The sequence below is a fragment of the Petaurus breviceps genome, unplaced genomic scaffold (assembly GCF_028583685.1).
Source record: "Petaurus breviceps papuanus isolate PSGF00001 unplaced genomic scaffold, PetGlider_PUasm1.0 90769, whole genome shotgun sequence".
Taxonomy (NCBI): Eukaryota; Metazoa; Chordata; class Mammalia; order Diprotodontia; family Petauridae; genus Petaurus; species Petaurus breviceps.
Window position 1 is genome coordinate 16,374,109 of NW_027187341.1, and position 22,553 is coordinate 16,396,661.

The 22,553-nt window shown below is 39.7% G+C and overlaps 2 protein-coding genes across 2 annotated transcripts in view; one reads left to right on the plus strand and one right to left on the minus strand.

Moving 5' to 3' along the window:
* The window catches only part of ERICH6B (glutamate rich 6B), an 81,184-nt gene extending 62,448 nt beyond the window's left edge, over window positions 1-18,736 (minus strand). Inside the window, exons 1-4 of the mRNA XM_069068714.1 lie at window positions 17,826-18,736; window positions 12,145-12,190; window positions 4,032-4,204; window positions 681-728 (exon numbers count right to left, since the gene is read on the minus strand). Coding sequence (XP_068924815.1) covers window positions 681-728; window positions 4,032-4,204; window positions 12,145-12,190; window positions 17,826-18,180 — 622 coding nt within the window. The 5' untranslated portion in view covers window positions 18,181-18,736. The remainder of the gene's footprint in view (window positions 1-680; window positions 729-4,031; window positions 4,205-12,144; window positions 12,191-17,825) is intronic.
* Window positions 1-22,553, plus strand: part of COG3 (component of oligomeric golgi complex 3) — a 208,365-nt gene that overhangs the window by 150,687 nt on the left and 35,125 nt on the right. The gene's annotated exons all lie outside the window — the stretch shown is intronic.

The following is a 22,553-nucleotide window of genomic DNA, read 5'->3' on the forward strand; positions in this document are numbered from 1 at the left end:
ATCGGGTCACGCGATCCGAGGAGACGCGACCACCGATCCTCTCCTCGTAGTGGCTCTCCTCTCCTCTCCTCTCCTTTCATTCTCCTTTAATTTAGGGCACCTTGAAACTAACTATTACTGTACTAATCAAAATCCCCAGAGTCAGAACTACTAATCTTCCCAGATCAAAAACACTGTACTTCACTTTCTGGGAGATGGGGATGCCTTTGACCTTGCACCTTCCTCCACTGCTGATCACTCTACCTCTAGTCTCGAAAGAATTCTATGGCTCACGTTCTGGGAGTGTGGGTCAGGAGTACCACAGTCTGTCTTGTGATGCTGACCCTACCCAAAACAGGAGAACCTAGGCCATTTTCAGCACTCATTTGTTCATAGAATCATAGATTTAATCTAAGGACTGGAAGGGATTTTAGGATTCTAGGAATAGACCTCAGAGGTCATCTAGTCTAACTCTCTCAGTTTATAAGAAGTGACTTGTCCAAGGAAGAAAATGGCAGAAATGGGATTTGGATTCAAGTCTTCTGCCTCCAAATCCAGCACTTTCCCCACTGTACCCTACTGCCTCTTGCCAAGGTAGGGAGGTGATACATAAACTGTTACCCTTTTGTGCCTTCCCAAGTGTCTCAGCATTTTAGGGAGCACTAATGTCCCAACCTGTCATGTCATACTCTTCCTCTTACATTTTTCATAACTGGTGGTCACCGATTGAATATCTTCGTAATACTTTTCTGAAAAAGCAAATAAGAAAAGACAAGATGTAGGGTGAAACTGGATTACTGGGAGATGGGGGAGGGGAAAAGGGTGGGGTCAGGAGTGACCTAAATCTTAGACTTAGAGAAGAGTCAGAAGATGTCTGTCATCCCAAGAAATCTGATTTTGTTTCAGAGTCCAGAGATGACTCAGTTGTTAAGGGTGTCTAAAGAGGCAGCATTGAATTCAGAGAATTGAAGCACTGAGACTCAAAGTCAGGAGTCCTGGGTTTTTATTCCTGGCTCAGATATTTACTAACCAAATGACCTTGGGGAAAATTATTCATCCTGAGTCCCTCATCTGTAAAATGGGGATTTGTACTACTCACCTCATAGGGTTACTTTGAGGAAAGCATTTTGGAAACCTTAATACATTGTATAAATGGTAGTTTTATTATAATTACTCTGAACACACAGTTGCCAAACTGGGAGGATTTCTACTGGGCAAGCTCAGACTGTAGAACCAACCCTGCCAACATTCTAAGTGGTACCTGGGTAAATGGTTGATTCTAAAAAGATGCTTTGTTCTGGGTACACTCTTCAATGCTAGACGTTCTGTCTCTCATCCCCCCTGACTCAATCACAGACCCCTATTTCATTGACTAAATAGTATACTTGCTTGGGGATAGATCTGATTGTTAGATCTTTGCTCAGAGAGCAGTAATAACAAGAGCTAAAAACTTAGACTAGGGTAGTGGTAGCAGGAATGGAGGAGAGGGGACAGATGTGACAAAATGCCATTGATCTCACAATAGTCATCTTCTGAAACATCTCCACTTTGGCCATGTACACAAATGCTCCTCTAATAAAGATCTTTCGTAAGGTTACTGTAACCTAAACTAGATACTCTATAAATTGAGGCTGCTGGATCTTTTTTTTCAATTATTAAAAAAAATTTGTGGAATAAAACAAGCATTTCTTTAACATGGATATTAAAAAATTAAAAAAGAATTCTCAGAGACAAACCCTGACTCTCCAATTTTAATTGATGTGGATGAGTAGGGCAAAAATCCATGATTTCAGAAGACACAGGAGCAGACTTAAGTTCGTTCTAAGTCCCCTCCCTTCCCCCCTTTCCACACCCCACTGCCTACTCCTATCTTCTCTCTCTTCTCCCAGGTCCTTTCAAACTCAGCCCTGGAATTTTCCACGTTATTGCCCACGAGAGATGACTTTCAAAATCCTGCTTATGAATATTTAGATGAATTGCTTTGATTTTCCCTGGGGTTAAAGCTTTGGTGCCTACTGACTTTAATATGGCCCTAGATTATGGGGCACAATCTGAGCCACACAGACTGGCAAAAGGCACAACTGAGCTACTTTATCCTATACATGCCCCCTTCTTCTCTCCATCCACCCCATGTCATGCTGCTTGCTACCCTGAATTCTTGGCTTGGTGGGTTCCTGTTTCTTTATTTCCTTTTCCTCTTTCTGGAGCCTTTGTTAATTTCATCATATTGGCAAAGTTTAGCAGGTGGAGGGGGGGTATGTGTGGAAGAAAATCTAATTTACTGCTGCTGTGACTACAGTTATGAAATAAAGCTCTGATTTCATGATGGATCGATAACACTGAGGTTGGATTTAAATTATTAATAACAGTGAGAAATGTGGCTCAGCCCTCTGTGAATCAAGACACTTCTAAAGTTCTGGGCCTTTGGGCTGTAATTGTGTGGAGGATTAAGACACTCAAAACAATTTTGCTGGACTGCTTTTTCCAGGTGTATCTCAGCTTTCTGTACCCAAAGGAAAGTGCACCATCCAAATGCTGTTGGCTATTAAGTGGTGGAGTGGAGGAAGCCTAGGCTGGGAGGGAAGAACCCTCAGGTACTGTCCTAGCTCTGGCCACCAACTCTGAATGAGACATTGGGGGAGAGGAAACTTTGGGAAAGAGGCTAAACCTTTCTGTACCTCAGTTTCCTTAATTGTAAAGTGAGGAGATTGGGTTAGGTGACCACTATTCTAGGTGATCTAGGTGATCACTGAGTTCTAGGCTCAGTTGTGATTGGAGGGAGGGTTTGTTTTCACTCTATACTTTCTTATTAATTGATTGTGTTACTCCTGTAGTTCCAAGATTCTTGTTGTAACCAATGCTCCTGAGGAAAATAGTCCCCGCAGCCAAGCAGAAGAGGAACAAGACAACCGACAGGAGTGAAGTGAAGAAAACCTGATTTTGGGAGGGATTACAATAGAATGGAAGTTTGCTGAATAGGGGTGTTCCTTTTTTTTGTGTTACTACTCCCAGCAGGCTCTTACTTAATAAATATTTGTTGAATTGAATGAATTACAGGGAAGGAGAAATAAAAAGCAGGAAAAATTGGTTATTTACTTTTCTGATGCCCCTTTTCCTTTAAACTTAGAGAACAAAGGAGGGTTGGCAGGGGAGCATCGAGAAAAGATTCCCTGGGGAAACCTAACCTTCTATCGAAAGAAATAGCTAGAGAACACAGTGGATAGAGTATTGGACTTGGTTAAAGGAAAGCCTAAGTTCAAAGCCTGTCCAAGGCACTTGCTAGCTATATAACCAAGGTCAAGTCATTTAACCTCTTTTCGCTTCAGTTTCCTCATCTGTAAAATGGGGACAATTACAGCACCTGCTTCACCAGGTTGTTGTGATGATCAAAGTTAAGTTTATATATATATATGTATATGTATATATATATATATACACATATACATATACATACATATAACACACACACATGCACATATATTTATATATATACACATATATATCACTTTAAAGCCTAGATAGCTGCTAGCTATTATTATTATTATTATTACCCAATCAACTCAACACCTGTTATGTGTCAGGTACCTGGGGTGCAAATAGCTCTTCCTCTCCCCCAGGGAGTTTGCAGTCTATTATAGATGACTCCTTAGAAACTCTGGCTTTCTAATGAAAAGATTACCCCCAAAAGCAATGTTAGTCTGCATCATGGGCTTGGATTATTCTTCTGACACAATCAGTGTAGGACATTTTGTTTTTTGCTGTGGAAACTCTTTCCCCAGGTGAAAATTGGAGAATTCAGTCATTTACAGTGTTTAGATTGTTGTCTGAGGCACTGAGATTAGCTAGTTTTCCTTACCCCAAGGTAGGTCCTCTATCTGCTACCACATCCCACCTTTCTTTAACCACATTTAGTTTATCCCAGTATTTTCACACAGGTACAGGCTTAAAATAACCATTGATCTTTTCTCATACAACTCTTCACTTCCCTAGCTCACAATAGAAATAAATCCCAAGTCTTTGTATGGCTAATGAAGCCCAGCAGGTCTGCTTACCATCATCATCCATTGCCCATTTGGTCTGGGTTGAACAGTGAACAGACATCAACTTTTCGATCTGCGATAGTCTGGTTTCAAGTTGCTTAGCAGGAAGAGGGACTGGAACTGGCACATAAACAGAAGAGCTTGAAGAATCCTCAGTATAAAAAGAAGGGTGGGGAAAGGACAACCTATGGAGAAGCCGAACCATATACAAGGCATCTTAGTACTGGTAGGTAGGAAGGGCTGCAGAAATTCTTAACACCTCGTTAGCCTTGGAAGGAATGCTCTTATAAAAGTGGGGTGACAGTTGGCCCCTCTCCTGCAGGGGAGAGGTGGAGAGGGAGAGGATGAGGAAGAAAGAAAGGCAGCCAAGTATTGGATCCCAGATTGTGGAGCTTGGAGTCAGGAGGACCTACATTCAAATCCTGCCTCAGGTGCTCACTGCTGGGTGACCCTGAGTTGAACTTCTTTGTGCCTTAGTTTCTTCATCTGCAAAATGGGCTGATAATGGCACTGTCCTCGCCATAGGGCTGTCATGAGGCTTAAATGAGGTTTTACATACATACTTGTTTATGAGTTGTGAGCACCGAATTAGATAATATTTGTAAAGTATTGACATAGTGCCTGGAGCAGGATAAACACCATATAAAGGTTAGCTATTGCTATTCTTCTTCTATCCCTTTGCAAACCTCTATAGAAATGCTAGCTATTTTTACTAGCCATGATGAAATGGGGGAGCAGCCTTACTCTTGCAGTCATCATGAGAGAAGGAAAGTGACTACATGACTAGAAATTGGCTTCTTTGATACTACTAATTGCATTATCTCTGTCTCTAGCTCCCCAACCCCTCTCCCCTCCCCCTGGGGGAGGGGACATCTTAAGTCTCTTCTCCTGCTGGGCTTAACTTTATTAGATTGTGAGGGTCCTGAGGGTAGGAACTATTCTTTTGCCTTTTTTTTGTATCCACAGCACAGTCCTTGGTACACAAGAAGTTACTTAATAAATGTTTATTGACTGACTGAACCTAATCCCTTCCCCCATCCCACAATCTGCTTTTGGGATCCTTCCATATTACTTTGCTACTGAACTTTTGTAGATGAGGCCAACCTAAGAGAGACATGAGTTGATGGCTTTCTCCTTTTCCTCCTCAGCAGACCAGAATGAAGAGAGGGTTACATATTCCCTCTGGTGAAACATTTCTTTTTTTTTTCTTTTTGGAGGGCAATTGGGGTTGTGACTTGCCCAAAGTCACAGGGCTAGTAAGTGTGGCAAGTGTCTGAGTCCGGATTTGAACTCAGGTCCTCCTGACTCCAGGGCCGGTGCTCTATTCACTGTGCCACCTAGCTGCCCAGATGAAACATTTCTAATCCTTAAAAAATTGACCAAGTATTCTTGAGCATCTGTGGATGTATATTCTAAGCATAATAACTTAGACATAACAGTTATAGCCATCCCAACTCCATAGCACCTACCTACCTCCTAGGGTAGTTGTGAGGATCAGAGGAGATGATATTTATTTATTTATTTTTTGGTGGGGAAGGCAAGGCAATTGGGGTTAAGTGACTTGCCCAAGGTCACACAGCTAGTCTGTCAAGTGTCTGAGGCTGCAGTTGAACTCAGGTCCCCCTGACTCCAGGACCCATGCTTTATACATTGTGCCACCTAGCTGTCCCCTGAGATGCTATTTATAAAGCACTCTTATAATGCCAGGCACATAATAAGCGTTATATAGATGTTAGCTATTATGATTACAATTATTTCCTCCCAGGGAAGGGCTGCAGCCTTGAGGCCACGTGTGGCCTTCTAGGTCCGGCCCTTCAGCTTCCAAATTTCAGGGACGTAGGGTTTTGTGAAGACTGAATGAGATAATATTTGTAAAGTACTCAGAGCATAGTATGTCCTTCGTAATTGCCTTTATTCCTTTCTTTTCCTTCTACCTAGTACAACACAATGCAAGGGTATATGTGGCATTTACATTAGAAATGCATGCAGTTAGCATTGGCATTGGCATGTATCTGGTGACATAATACATACATGTAATAAAACATGTGACAATATTGCATGTATTAAACTAAGGCCACACATCTCATGCAATACAAACACATGGCATCATATAACATTGAATGTGATGACTAAGAGCATAGATCACATGTAGAAACATAGGAAATGCAAGGTAGCAATAGTAATTTGCATGATATGATATACTATTATAAATAACAGAGATGCGTAACACACCTATAAAAGCATGTTTCAGAATAATCATATGTACCAGGTATGGTTAGGTATGACACCTAATAGCATACATTGGAGTTACAAAGCTCACATTACAAGCAATCCAATAAAGGGGGTTCATTTGACTACTTGAGTAACCACTTCTCCCATTTCTCCTAAAGCTTGGTCACATTTTGAGCTTGTCAAAGAGTCAAGCTAAATGCTTGGATCCGCATACCTACTGACCTGCAGTCCAGTTTTGAGCTGGTAGATAACCCAGGCTGACTGCCATGGTCTCTAACCTTGGTGGAAGCAGTCTTTTCCCTAGGCATCTCCATGGCTAAACTATTCTACACATTAGGAATATTGGACTGGAAAGAGGTTATTTCTGGGTTCAACCCATGCCCTTGCTGTCTGTTGTCTTCCTTTGGGCCTGTTGAATTTCCTTACCCTTCAGTGAGAGCCACCACTCAGTTCTCCCTCAGCAGAATCAGTCACCTGAGCTCTTATCGAGGATTGGAGAGCCACCCCATAACTGGTTAGTTGATTTATGTCTTCAAAGTTCTCTTGGCTCACTCTCTATCATTCCTTTCCTACTGCTCATAAGAAAATTTTGACTAATTCCCCAACGGGCAATAGATGTATTGTCTTTGTACTGCCCTGATGACTTTTGGCAGCTACTCTGTAAAAAGCTAAGATTGGGTTTCCAATCTATCCATTACTCAGTAGAGGATAACTTTCCATCAGTCTGCCATCTTCTGTTTGCTTCTTGCCATGATTTCTTCTCACTTTGCTGATTATGAATTAGAGCATTATAGTAATTGATGCAATCCAAGTGAATTGTTTGTTTCTATCAAAGCTATCTGTGGTCACAGCTAGAACCCATGCCTTCTTCAGCCAATCTCTCATCTTATAGAAATATTGGTTGGGAGCCTCTAAACTGACATCTTCTGAGACTCTCTCGTGCAAGTTAATGAACAAACATGGCTCTCACAGATATCTAAAGGATGTGGCTTCCTCTCTAGGAGAGCTGGAGCTTGAACTGATCAGTCAAAACTCTGACAACACTCACAATCACTGGACCTTAAGTGAAGCCAATCAAAGATCATAAAACCTGTTCCTGTCACATAACTTGGATTTTTTTCACTAGGGGAGGTAGTCACGACCCCAAGGACTTGACTCCAGAACTGTTATATTGCGAGATTTGTGGGTTTCTTGTGGGAAACCACTAAACGATTGTTTGTAATACACTCTCTCCTCTCCTTCCCCAGTTGTGATTTAAGTATATAACCTGTGCTTTTACTTCAGGTAGGAGAGCATTCCTCACTCTGAAACTGATTAATTAAACTACTTGATTACTGGCTCTCCCTCTCTAGGCCTGCTTGGTGCGGTTCTGAGCATTACTCAGGTTAGAGATCGGCTCAGTAAGCATCCCGTTAACAGTCTCATCCACAGTAGTTTTCCTTGGCTTATACAGGGTAAACTGGACACGTAGCTAATGAACATTGTTACCCATTTCTGATGGGCAGCACTTGATTTGGTCCTGGTAAAAAGAAAAATCATCGAATTGTTACCAGTCCATGCCTGAAAGTGAGCTCGATTCACATCATCTCCAAACTTTTCAGTGGCAGTCCAGCTCAAAACAAGAGTTCCAATTCATATATGGGATAATGAATCTTACTTTCAATAAATCCTCCTTTGACAAATGCTGTAGGTATCAGGTTTTCATCACTCTCTTGGCACAAGACTGTTGCTGAGCCTCCTAGATTGATGTTAACATGAAGTACAAAGGATCTTTCTGGGTCTGTGTGAGTTAACCCTGGTACATATATAAACCACTGGCTGAGACCCGAAAAGACCATTATTGCACTTTTCATTCCAATGGCTTCCAGGAGGTAGATGAGTGATTATACTATCATATACTTAGAGCGAGAAGGAACCACATAGACAATCTATTCCACCCCTCTCTGTCCCACTTCCCATCATTCTGTGATGACAAAACTAAAGGTTGTTATTTGCCAAGGTCATAAAAGTAATAAACATGAGAGGGTGGATTTGAGCTCAGTTTCTCCAACTCCAGAGTTGGTAGTCTTTTCATCACACCAGAATGATATTTCTTGTCCTGGTTTTGGTTCTTCCCAAGCACAAGTGAGATAATGAATGGTTTAGTAATGATAACACATTTCTTTACAAATGTTCAACAGTAACTACTGAATCTTAGCAAAATTTGTATTTTACATTCTTTGGCTGTGGCCAACTGATGAGCGCTTCTCTCTTTTCTAAATCAGTACTCCCTCCCTTATGAGACACTATGTGACTCACATACTTGACTCCCTCCCTCTTCCTCCCTCTCTTCCTTCCTCCCTCCCTTCCTTCCTCATTTTCTTCCTTCCTCCCTCCCTCCCTTTCTTCCTTTCTCCCTCCCTTCCTCCCTCCCTTCCTTCCTTTCTTCTTTCCTTCCTTCTTTTCTCCCTCCCTCCTTCCCTTTCTTCCTTCCCACACTCACCCCTAATCTTTGTATGCATTCTAATGCTATGTTATCAAGGCTCTGATTTTAAACAGCAAGCCAGATTGAATCCTGATCCCATGTGGCTCCCCATTTATCTTCCTCATTTCTTCAAATCAGCGACCTATTTCCCACTGCTGTAATATCTTTATGGCATGTCCTATCCAGAATTCAAATGGTTCTTCACCAGATGGATTTGGCAATTCTCCTGCGAAGGACTGTAGTTTGTTCTAATAGAGTCCTTACACTAGCTTGTATCCAGCTTTCTCCCCTTATCCAGGTGTTAACTTTCTCTCAACTATATATTTCATAGCATCTTCAGACAATCCTTCCCTTTGCAAGAAAGTCTTGAGTTTCATTTCTATCACTTCTTTTTATTGAAGGGTTTAGTCACTAGTTTCTGGGTATTCTCCTCAACTCTTACCTCCCTAGAGATGCTACAGTATGCCACCCTGATTCAGGTAATTTAGAGAACCTAGAGAGGGTTCTGTCTGCTTCCATGAAATGCTTGGTAACTATTTCATATTATTCCCTCGTTTCCTTACTGTTCTTTCACAGGGTCACACAAGACTCCCTCAATAACTCTTTTCTATGTGACAGAAGGTATTCTTAGTACCAAAAGTCTTTGGTATTTTGGGGATTCAGTTCAAATGCTTTATGCCAGCCAATTTTGTTAAAGATTTAGCCCCCATGTTGCTCATTTTAGCTTAAGGTGTACTCCCAATGTACAAAGCAATACAATAGACAGTGAAACTCAAGCACACGGACAGGCATAATACTATGCACATATATACCTTCATCATCTGATCTGAATACCATGTGAATTAAAAATACGATGAAACACAACAGTTCTGTTCAGAAGGGAATTCCCAGTAGGGAAAACCCAAACCAAAACAAAGCAGAGAAAAAAAAATTCTCTAAAAAGTGAAAAATTTCTTCCAAATTGAAATTCCAGAGAAACTTATAGGCTTCTTATTAAGCAGACTTAAAAAAATCCACTTTGAAAAAGAATCCCATACAAACCCTCATATTTAACAGTGGTACTGACAGTCCCATGCTCACCCTAGCCATTATGTACTTTGTCCAAAATCAAAGTGTGCTGTGTGGAAATGCCAAGCCTTCCCAGCCTCCTTCTGACCCTAGTGTATTATCTTTTTAGTTTAAGGATATGGAGTGTGTGGATTTATGTAAGTTGATTTTTGTGGCTTATGGTGCACTCACACATATTTCTTCACTGCTGTTTCGAGCCATCAAAATAACCACTGTACAGTCTAGGAACTTCATCCAAATGCAAGAAGCCTGAACCTAAGTCCCCAAACACAAGAATTCAGATACTTGAAGTGAACACTGAACTTACAGGAAGGCAGCAAGCTGTGCCATTCACGAACAAACCTCTTGGAAAGATCATGTCCAGTCACTTAAAGGGAGTTAGGACTTGAATTGCTCTAGCCAATCACATTTGCCTGATGCCTACTACTCTGGCTGCTTTGTTCTGGTCTCCCACTTCTAACAAATCCATTCATTGCTCCCCTCACTAGCAGCCCCCCTCTTACAGTCTTGTGGGAAAGCAAAGCAGTCGTGGGGTCAGAAGTCAGCTCCCTCTGTACAGATGGGCATCTTATCTTTCTCTTTCTGTCTTTTTTCCTTGTCTCAAAAACAGTACATTCTAACCTGCTTCTTTTGTTGTGCTGATCCTGATTCCCATCAGCTCTTGGGGTCTTTCTGTATTGTATTGTATATTAAATTGTATTTAAACTTTATGGGAAGGGACCACTCATGGGATGCATGGGGCTATTGGCTTCTTCCATCTCCCTACACCCTGGAGTAGAATAAGGCTGGAGTTATATGCCTTTTGTATTTATCACAGTGGCTATAAAAATGCTAGCTAATAAGAGACTCCAGGTAAACACTTGTTGATCAACTATTGAGTGTGGTGCTAGAAATATTCCTTGATAATCCCTATTGTCTCAACAGTCAGTATTAAGCTCCTTTTTCAGCAGATATTTGTCTTCAACTTTCTTTGTCCCTCATCGCCTCATTTTACCTCCTATGGTGTGCTGGACAGAGCCGAACCTATATGTTTGATAGACTGATAAGGTTTCTGTCATCACAAAATCTCTGCAGCCTGTGTTCCTTCTCACTAGTTGAGAGGAGGGAGGTCTTTCTGTAATGTTAATTGTACCCAGCGAAAGGCAAAATGTGCCCATCTTCAGGGGAAAGCAAGGAATGTACCTGATGACCTAGGACACTGTATCTTACCCTTTTACAGGTAGGAGAGGGAACAAGTTGGGCTTATCTGAGGTGTAGTTAAATGCATTTGATCCATGCTAGGGCAAAGAGGGTTTTAGGAATTCAAAGAGAGAGTTTTCTTGTCTTAGTTGTCTGTTAGAGACAAGCTGAGGGTCAACATCCTTTCAGTTCAAGTTCAGGGTTGGTATTCTTGCAGACAGGTGAGAAAACTAGGGGATAGGATGGGGGAGGGACTTTTAGAGGGGTGTGTGGGTTGAGATTTGGGAAGGTGGGGGGAGAGGATGGGGGATTTTTGGAGGGGATTGAAATTGGGGGTCAAGGGGAGGGGATAGAAGAACTCTTGGAGGGGTGGGTGAACTGGGGGTGGTGGTAGGGTGGAGAGAGAAGATAAGGTAACAAGGATAGGGTAAAAAGAGAAACTGAGAAAGAAAATAGTGAGTATAAATAAGATGGGGGAAAATCCACAAATAGTAATTATAACTTTGAATGAAATGGATGAAATGAGTGACTCACAAGCCACAGAACAGTTATCAAAGAGAAGGCTGCTTTTCCCTAACACAGCAAAGATGTGCAACAAGGATATCATGACCCTTGACTTCTCTGGACTCAACTCCTCCTTGTCTCCATATGGAAATACTGGGGCAGCATGTCAGCAGCATATGATGACCAAGCTGGAGGGGCCCCAATTCCACATAGGTGGAATTTTTTAATGACTTTAGGTGACCAGGAAGCTGCATCAAAGGAATCAGGGACCAATCAAATACCAGGGACAATTGTGTTACCTTTTAGGGAAAACTAATCCCTGTTTTAGGGAAATGAGATGTCATCACTGTATGACCTTTTCCTCATTCCCCTCCCACAGCCCTTATCTCCTCCCATAGCTCACTTTAATAGTCAAGGTAACACCTACAGTTATACCCCATTGGCATATTTTTACCTCCTGTACCCTGGTTGTCCTGATGCCACATGACTTTGGCCTCTAGGCAGAGGCAGGGATGATGAATGCTCAAAACATCATCACTTGTGTATAGCTCATAACTCCTGGGTTATTAATCTTCCCTGTTCAAGTGTAGGTACCACTTCATCCCTGGCTGAAAGGTCCCTGCAGCATTGCAATTAAGTTTAAAGACAACTAGATTAAATAGAATGGAGAAACATTACCCTGATGTTACTTTCTCGACACCTTTGAATCTTTCTATGTAGTCTTCTGGAAGGAGAAAAAAAATAAAAAGAGAGAATGTTGAGAAATATTTTTTTTCATTAAAAAAACTCATGTTGTCATACATGTGGGAATGGGGGTAGAGAGAACATACTATTATAATTTTTATCTATCAGATTGCAAGGCAGTAGTCAATGCTGTGGTAACAAGAATCTTTCCTTTTAATGATCCTTTTAAAATGATTAAGTGGGAAAGTTTTTCTTAAAAAGTAATTAGTGTCTGAGAAAATACTCTTCAAGAAATGATGGGCATCTCAAAGGCAAAGGTACTTTGCTTTCCTATTAGGTTATCATGAGGGGCTTTTTCCTTCTATCAACAGAAAATGGGCTTTCTGGGCTGTGGGAAATTCCTGGGATGTAAATTGTTTTCTCAAAGCCTAGGATGCTTTTTTTTCCTCTTTTCTTTTTGGTCACCTGCGTGTCTGTCCTGAATACATCAGGAATTTCTCGCACACATGAAATAACATGTGATGTGTATAGCCCCACTGCTATAAATCAGAGGCATAATTTTAGAACTGGAAGGGAACTTAGAGGTCATCTTAATTTGTAGCTGAAACTCTATGTAGGTGTTGTCTCCTCCATTAGAAGTCGATAACAGGGACTGTCTTAATTTTCTATTTGTTTTCCCAAGTGCTTAGCACAATACTTTGCATATTGTAGGCACTTAGTAAATGATTCATTCATTCATTTAATAACCCTTTCATTTTACTCAGAAAGCCATGACAAGTAAAGTAACTTGTTTAAGGTCATATAGGTAATAAGATAATTAAGATGTGAACCCAGGGGGCGGCCAGGTAGCACAGCGAGTAAGAGCACCGGCTCCAGTGTCGGGATGACCTGGATCAAATCCGGGCTCAGATACTCAGCACCACACCCAGAAATAATAACTGGCCATGTAACCTTGAGCAAGTTACTTAACCCCTATTGCTTTAAAAAAAAAAGATGTGAACCCAGGTCCCATGACTATGAAGTCAGTGCTCTCTCCACTATACCATGACCGCTCTCCATAAACCCCCTCCTTGCTATGTCTCCGAGGAAGCATCAATTAGCCAGTATAGGTTAGGGCAGTTAGATGGTGCCATAGTGCACAAAGAGACCTGAAGTCAGGAAGATTCATCTTCCTGGCACTTGCTAGCTGTGTGACCCTGGACAAGTCACTTAACTCTGTGTGCCTCAGTTTCCTCATCTGTAAAATGAGCTGGAGAAGGAAAGGGCAAATCACTCCAGTTTCTTTGCCAAGAGAATCCCAAATGGGGTCATGAAGAGTCAGAACGACTGAAAAGACTGAACAACAACAAAACCAACAGTAGATTAGGAAACCTGAGAATTGTTCAAGTACTATTTCTGGGAAAGAACTCTTTTAGCCATCTGAACCTTGTTTTGTCATGTCTGTAAATACTCCTTTGCCTCAGGAAAAGCACACTTGTGGCTGTGAGTGTGCACTTGTTTGATCTTTGTTTTTGAAGAGAACCAATGACATCATGGGCTCATGTCTTGACTTGTGCATGAATTGTGGGGTGATAAGGAAGGAAAGATGTGAGTTCAAATGCTAGGTAGGGCAGCCAACTCTGGTGCCAATGGGGCCCTCGAAGAGGCTGAGGACACATGACAGCAGGACAGAGTATGTGCTTTAGTTGGCTTAGCTACATTGATCCAGAGAAAGGGATTTCCTCATCAAGTACTGCATGGCCAACAGGCAAAGGTTACCTTGGACAGCTCAAGGAGCTAGAAAGCCAGAGATGAAGGGGGTGGGTAAGACAAAAACCCTTCTACCTCAACTAATTAATGTTTGAAACATCCTTGCAAGGTTGTAGGAGAGCAGGTGTTATTCACTATGCTTCACCTAGGGTAAACTATGAGGCACCCAGAATGCTGTGTGATCTTGGGTCTGTCATTTGACCTCTCTAAACGTCAGTTTCTTTGAAAAATGAAAGGATTGAATTAAGTGGTCTTTAAATCCCCTTCCATCTCTAATACTCAAGGAATCCATAACTCGTTTCTATGTGCTATTGTTCCCTGAATTCCTCAAAGCACCACAAGTCAATCAATCTCCTGCTTCTTTCCCTTACATCATCATCAATGTTATGACTAATTATTATTGTTATTATTGCTATTAATGTGGTAGACAGGGTGCCTTAGACTCAAAATCAGAAAGACCTGTGATCAAACCCTCCCTCTGACAGTTCTTAGCTGTGTGACCATGGATAAGCCACAACTTTACTCAACTCCAGAAAGCTCTTTAAAGCTAGGTTAGAGAAGTATTGAGATATGCATCAATGAAGGGAGTTCCTGTCCTAGGTGTACCTCTACAAATGAAATCATGGGTCTCTGCCAGTACCCAAACTTCAATAAAACACTGGCAGATACTTTCATGATATTTAAGGAGATAAAAGAGAGTTTAAGTTTAAACAATAATATAAATAGGTAGACATGGAACTGACTGGATGCTTGGTGATTAAGGGGTGATGTCAACCCAGAGACAAGTCTTTGGTAGATTGCCAGAATGGCTTTATTCTTGGTTCTGTTCTATTTAACATCATAATCCATGGCTTGGCTTAAGGCATTGATGGCAAGGTGGCCCAATTTGTAAATGATACAGAGTCAGGAGGGGTAACTAATTCAAGGGATGTCAGAATTGGGCTCTAAAAAGATCTTAACAAATGGGAACAATGGGATACATTTATGAAGATGATATTTAATAGGGACAAATATAACAACCTCCAATTAGCTTAAAATCAACTATATATGACTGGGATAGAGATGACAGGGCTGGACAACAGTTCCTATCCAAAGGACCTTGGGATTTCATTAAACTGCAAAGTCAATAAAAGTTGATGGAGTGACATGACAACCCAAAAATCTAACATGATCTTACTATATATTAATAGAAGCATAATATCTATAACAAGAGAAGTGACAATCCTATTTTTCTGTCCTGGTCAGATCACATCTGGAATATGGTATTTGGTTCTTGACCCTGCATTTTAGGAAAGGCATTGACAAACTGAAGAAAGTCAAAGTAAGGGTTACCAGAATCCCAAGGACTGATGGAAGGAACTGGGTATGATGTTTTGCCTGGAGAAAATAAGAATTAAATAGGAGAATTAGGTAAAAATGAGAAAAAAGCAGATCTGTTTAAGCACCAGATCTTTATGGAGAAGAGCATATTATAAGGGCCAGAGCTATGTAGAGTGTGGTCTATATAAGGGGCAGATCTGTAGAGAAGATTCTATGAAAGGGTCAGATCTATATAGAGAAGTGTCTATACAGCGAAATCCATATAGGTAAAAGACTATCTAAGGGTCAGAGCTATATAGAGAAGAGTCTATGTAAGGATCAAATCTGCACAGAGTGTTCTCTCTACTATATCATGGCTGTCTCTGCATAAGGTAAAGGTGAGAAGAGTCTAAGAGTGTATAAAGAAGAGTCTAAGAGTGCTATCTGTGTAGGTAAGAGACTATATAAGGGTCAGAGATATGTAGAGAGGGTCTATATAAAGGTCAGATTTGTATAGAGAAGAGTCTATATATAGAGTCTAGGATGGGTCAGAAATATGTAGAGAAGGGTCTATAAAAGGAAAAACTTACAGGTAATTATAGTTTTCCCAAAATGAAATGTATCATCTTAGGAGGTAGTGAGTTTCCTGTCACTGTTGGTCTTCAAACAGAGTCTGGCTCTCTACTTTTTTGGGAAATTGTAGAGGGACTTCCTGCTTCAGAAATATATTGGACTAGGTGATATCTGTGGTCCCTTCCAATTCTGAGATTCTATGATTAAAAATATCCTGGGAGACCTTACTATATAAAGGAAGGCTGTAGTAAATCCTTTTACAAGATTAAGAATCCTATCATAAATTCCTTCCCAACTTAATATGTTTTATAAATTTTGAAGGATTTTTTTTAGTACTTATTGGATTTTTCTCTAGCAAAGGCATAGCTAGATGTAGTTTTAAAGACATTTTAATCTTACCTACAGTTTATCAACCTCCTTTCCTTTACCAGTAAAACATTTATTTTTGAGGTTTCTGCTTTATATACAATTCTGGTCAGTTGACACTCCTGTATTTGTCCTAATCCAGCAGGGGACCTATTTACAAAGATGTGGCCCACAGGGATATATGTTAAGAATGCCTGATTCCACACTCCGCAGGAGAAAACCTCTGAATGCTATTTTTATGTTTCTGAATTAGGCTTGGAATGTGAGCAGGATGGATATTAGTATTCTGAGGAGCAATTTCTGGCTAGACTGGCACAGAGAATATGGTACTTTTCTCCCCTTCCATCTAACCCCCTGAAGAGATCAGGCTGACCTAGGGGCCATACCTATCTATATAATAGTAATAGCCCTTGAATGAAGAAATTATGGTGCAACAGAAAGCATTCTAAAAATGACCACAGCTGAATCACTTATTTTCTCTGAACTCCAACTTCCTCACCTAAAAATGGGCATAACAATAAAAATGAGAACGATGGTGATGATAATATTACTATTTTTCCTATCTATTCCTTCCTTGAGTTTTTGTAGGGGAAGTCTTTGTAAACAAAAGTACCATATAAATGTGAATTGCAAATATTTTCCAGATTGGATAAAGCTAAGAAGAAAATTCTATTTTTTGGCTTGTACTCTGAGTGTGAATCATGGACCAAACAGTAATCAAGTTTTGCTGCTAAGAGATATCAAAATCATCTATAAAGAAATAAGTACCACTGATTTTCCAGTTGCCCATGGTGGCAGTGAGTGTAGGTGAGGTATTTCACTCTCTTAACCACTCCCTTCCCCCCAATAAAGAAGGCGGTCATAGGGTCTCTGAAAAAAAATGAATCTAAGGTCCAGTTAAATGGGTAGCTGCTACATCTCTTGAGGTAGTAGGTCTTGTTGATAGAATATAGGACTTGAGGTCAGAAGAACCAGCCAGCTACTGGTCCTTCCTCAATCTATAACTAGCTACGTGATAGTGGATGTCACTTAAATTCTCAAGCTCAACTTCCTTCTGCAAAATGAAGTTTTTGTGTGTATCAAGTAAGATAATAAGCAAAATGACTTGAAAGGCACTATATAAGTGTAAACTATTATTATTGAGCAAATACTTTAAAACAGCTGAAGGAAATGTTTCCAGTTAAAAATATCTATTATATATCTCTATACTGTATGTTTATGTATGATTATATCTTTATTAGTGTGAGTTCCCATACATTAACTCCCTTCATCAATACAGACTTGTAACTTATCCATAAGTTACAGTCTTAGAGAGTTACCTGTGGAACTGAGAAGTTGGGTGACTTTGTCCACTCTGAAACTACTAGAATGTTGATAGAGGATGATTTCAACCCAGATCTTGACTACAAAACTAACCCCCTATCCACTATGCTACTGTTGGCTCCCAAGAAAATGTAACATCATTGCTGTTATTGTTATTAAAATCAGCCCTATAATGAGTGAAAGACCTTGATCATAAATTATTCCTTCCTGGAAAATAAAAAGTCTCCTTAGAAATGCTAATTAACCTCCAACAAATATTTGCCTGATTGTGATGTTGCTGCCCGAGTTATTGGTTTTTTCATTTGAGAAGTCCCTTGTAACTGCAACAAGACCTGAGAATAATTTTTATTAGTGATTCTTCTTACCTTCTTCCAAACTGGATGAAAGGGACGATGATATTGTTGGTTCTGAGGTTTTAAATTGCATGCCAGAAGTTTTCTTTGTAGAGAAAGGAAAAGGGGCCAAATGAAAGGCATTGAAAGATGAAACGGCTGAGGAAGGAGACTGAGAAGGAGCGACTTCATCATGCTCCAGAAATTCTGACTTGGGAGGTTTTTCATTTGAGGGTCCTTCTGTTTCTTCTGTCACTAAGATTTGAGGAAACAACTTTTCATGTTCTTGGTCTATGAACTTTTCCGTTGAAGAAGACAGAGAACTGAACGCGAGTGTATAAGAGGAAGGGTTTACTTTAAGCAGTGAGGGCATCTTTTCCTTAGACATGTTGGCAAATCACTACACAAACAGAAATCTTCAGTCACTGGAGAGCCCATTCATCATCATGGTAACTGAAAAATGAAGGAAAAACAAAGTCCCATTCATCATGGACTATAGACTTCAGATTTTTTTATTTACTCTGATTTTAATTTATGGAATAAACAAGCATTTCCATAACAGTATAATAAAAATGATCATAAATGAAACTGCAAATCTATTATATAAAACTTGCTATTATTTAAAATGTATAATAAAGTTATGCAAATTTCTTTTTTCCCTTTTTTTCTTCCCTTTCCCCATTCCAGATGGCTACCATTAGACACAATGTGTATATATGTGAGTGTATATGATATATATGTATATGTATATATGTAAAATCATTCCACATATACTTTTATGTATGTATGTATCTGTCTATCTATCATTGTAGCAGCAAGTACCCCAAGCGTCCTCAGTGTTGCTGCCACCACAGATTCTTGGATCTGCTTTGATAAAGGAAATCAACTCAAAATGGGTTAACAAGCTTACTTTAATCAGTCAGACCATATACTGTTTACCTTGTTCAGGGGAAAAAGGTCAGCACCCCGAACTTCAAAGTATACAGGCAGAATTATCAAGACAGAAACAGATCAAGTAGACAGCTTTCCAAACTGTCCAGCCATTACATCCATACCCAATCAACATCTGGGTTTCAACATCTGGGTTTTTCAAAGCCGGGGGGGCTCCGGACAACGGCTTCCCAGAATCCATATCAAATCACAGAACACTTCTCAAAGTGAGCCCCCAAAACAAAGTCTCACATCAGGGCTTATATAGCCTTCTCCTGGCTCAGAGAATGTAACAACCTTATTGACCCACTGGCCAATCAAAAAGTATCTACTGGAAAACAAGCCTCCCACCCCAGGCTTCAGGTGCACTTTAGCCTAGGGGCAGGGAAGATCTTCCAAATTTGCATTCCCATTACAATCATCTATCTATCTATCTATCTATCTATCTATCTATCTATCTATCTATCTATCTATCTATCCATCCTCTATCATTCTCTGGATACAAATAACAACCTCCTTCATATGTCTTTTGTAGTTAATTTGTCCATTCATAATAGTCAGAAATACTTATTTGCTCAAAGTTCTTCTTAAAACAGTATTGCTGTTATTGTATACAATGTTCTTTTGGTTTTTTTCATTTCCCTCTTCATTATTTTGTGGAAGTCTGTCCATGTTTTTCAAAGATTATTGAGCTCATTATTTCTTTTAACACAGTAATATTCCATCACAATCACATACCACAACTTGTTCAGTCGTTCCCCAATTGATAGACATCCTTGCAATTTCTAGTTCTTTGCTACCAAAAGAGAGCTGCTACAAATATTTTAGGACATATAGGTTCTTTTCCTTTTTCCCTAATCATTTTTGGCAATAGACCTAGTAGTAGTATTGGCAGTAGTGGTATTCCTGAGTTTAATAACTCTTTGGGTATAATTCCACATTGCTCTCCAGAATGACTGGATCACCTCACAGTTCCACCAACAATGACTTAGTGTCCCAATTTTTCCACATCCCCTCCAACATTTGTTACTTTCCCCCTTCAATCATTTTTGCCAATATGATAGGTGTGAAATACCTCAAGGTTGTTTTAATTTGTGTTTCTCTAATGAATAATTATTTAGAGCAGTTTTTCACATGACTATAAACTGTTTTGCTTTCTTCCTTGGAAAACTGCCTGTTCATATCCTTTGACTATCAATTGATGAATGACTCATATTCTTACAGATTTTACCAAGTTCTTTATATGTTTGAGATATGATGCCTTTATCTGAGAAATCATCGATTAACCCCCTCCCTTTCTTTATGATCTTGCCTACATTTGTTTTATTTGTACAAAACCCCTTTAACTTAATGTAATCAAAATTATCCATTTTACACCTCACTCTTCTCTCTATCTCTTGTCTCTTCATAAATTTCTCACCTGTCTATGAGTCTGATAAATAATATATTCCATGTTCTTCAAATTTTCTTGTAATATTTCTCTTAATATCTAGGTCATGTATTCCTTTTGACCTTATCTTGGTAAATGGAGTAATAGATTGGTCTATGCCTAGTTTCTGCCATTCTGCTTTCCAGTTTTCCCAACAATTTTCACAAAATAATGAATTTTTATTCCAAAATCTTAAGTCTTTACACTTGTCAAATACGTGATTACTCTATTTATTTGCTGCCATAAATTGTACATCTACTCTGTTCCATTGATCTACCTATTTATTTTTATTCATTCAGTAAGAATTTGAGGTCCCTGGGTATGTTCAGGGCACTAGCAAAGAGCTAGGGAGGCACTAATGAAATAAAGTGCAACATCCCAGGTCCCCAGCCCAACACAAGAAATCACCTGAAAGATGATACATTCATAAGTACATAAAACATTGCTGCTCATTCTAATTCCTAGTGAAGTAAAGTGATACAGAACAGATGAAGAGGGGTAGTGTATGGCATAGGGGAAGAGGCTGTAAAGTCAATAAATCTTAAACCTATAATGAACTTCAGAGAACATCGACATTTTTGCAGATAAGGAAACAGTCCTAGAAAGTTTGAGTTCAGATTGGATTCCTCTTAGTCCTTCTCTATATCCCTTAAAGACTTATCCATTTCCAGTAAGGGACTCATAGGAGCAGTTAGTGTACAGAGTGTAAGCCTAGAGGCAGGAAGACTAGTTCTTCTGAGTTCAAATGTGACCTCAGACACTTGCTGGCTCTGTGACCTTGGGCAAGTCACTTAAACTTGCTTACCTCAGTTTCCTCATCTGGAAAATGAACTGGAAAAGGAAATGACAAACCACTCCAGCATCATTGCCAATAAAACCCTAAATGGGGTCACAAAGAATCAGATATGACTGAAGAATGATTCAACAACAATAACAACAACACCCCCCCAATAGGACTTAGGAGAGATACTTGAGGTGCTCTAAAACAGCAGTTCTCAAAAGTGTGGTCCATGGAACCCTGTTTGCCTCAGTTTCCTCATCTGTAAAATGAGCTGGAGAAGGAAATGGCCAAATTGCTCCAGTACCTTTGCCAAGAAAACCCAAATGGGGTTATGGATTGTCAGACATGACTGAACAAATTAAAAGGTTTGTTTAAAAAGACAACCATGCAGTTCCAAACCCCTTTTGGGACTTCACAAAATCAAAACTATTTTAATCATAAAACTGTTATTTGCTTACTGAAAATACTTCTTTTTCCAACTACATATCTGTATGGAGTCAAATTTTCTTCATGCACTTCAACCAAAATGACATCAGGAACACTGAATGCGGAAGCAGATAGAATTGTGTTGTCTTCTCTTTAGTTAAATATTAAAGAGATTTGAAAAAATATATGAAACAGTACTTCTCACTAACTTTTTTATTTGGAAAATAGTTATTTTTCATAAAATATGTGATTTATTATGGCATTTAATGAGTTTGTTATTATTGTTTTGAAATAAATTAACAAATGCATATTTAAAAATTTTAAGTTTTAATTTCTAATAGAGTAAATATTATAAGTTATAATCCATAAGGTTTTGGGGGGGGAGAGGAGGATAATAATTTCAGTTTTGGGCATGTTGATCTTGAGAAGTCTATAAAGCATACAGTTCAAAATGTCCAAGAGACAGTTTGTAATGTAGGGCTGGAGCTCAGGACAGTTTAAGAGTTGGATATATAGATGTGGGAACCACCTGTAAAGAAATAATACTTAAACTTATGAAAGGTGATAACATCACCAAATAATAGTGAAGATAATAAAGAGAGGGTTCAGGAGAGATCCTTGAAGTATACCAACAGCTAGTGGGCGTGGCATGGATAATCTGAGGTGAGGAAGCAGCTAGGGGGCACAGTGGATAGCGTGCTAGCCTACAGTCAGGAAGACTCATCTTCCTAAGTGCAAGTCTGGCCTCAGGCACTTAGGAGTTGTGTGACCCTGGACAAGTCACAACTCTATTTGCCTCGGTTTCCTCATCTGTAAAATGACCTGGAGAAGGAAATAGCAAACCACTCCAGTATCTCTGCCAAGAAAACCCAAATGGGGTCATGAAGAGTCAGATATGACTAAACAAATTAAAAGGCACACATATATATATATATATATTAAGCAATCGGGGTTAAGTAACTTGCTCAAGGTTACACGGCCAGTTATTTTTGTGTGGGTGTTAAGTATCTGAGCCCCGAACCTATCCCCAGTCTCCTGATACTGGGGCCGGCACTCTTACTCACTGCACCACCTGGCCGCCCCCTAAAATGCATATTTAAAAAGACAACCATGCAGATTACTGAGAAAAATGTGAAACTCTTCATCTTTTTTATATTAAGGATCCCTTTGGCAGCCTATGGACCTATTTTCAGGA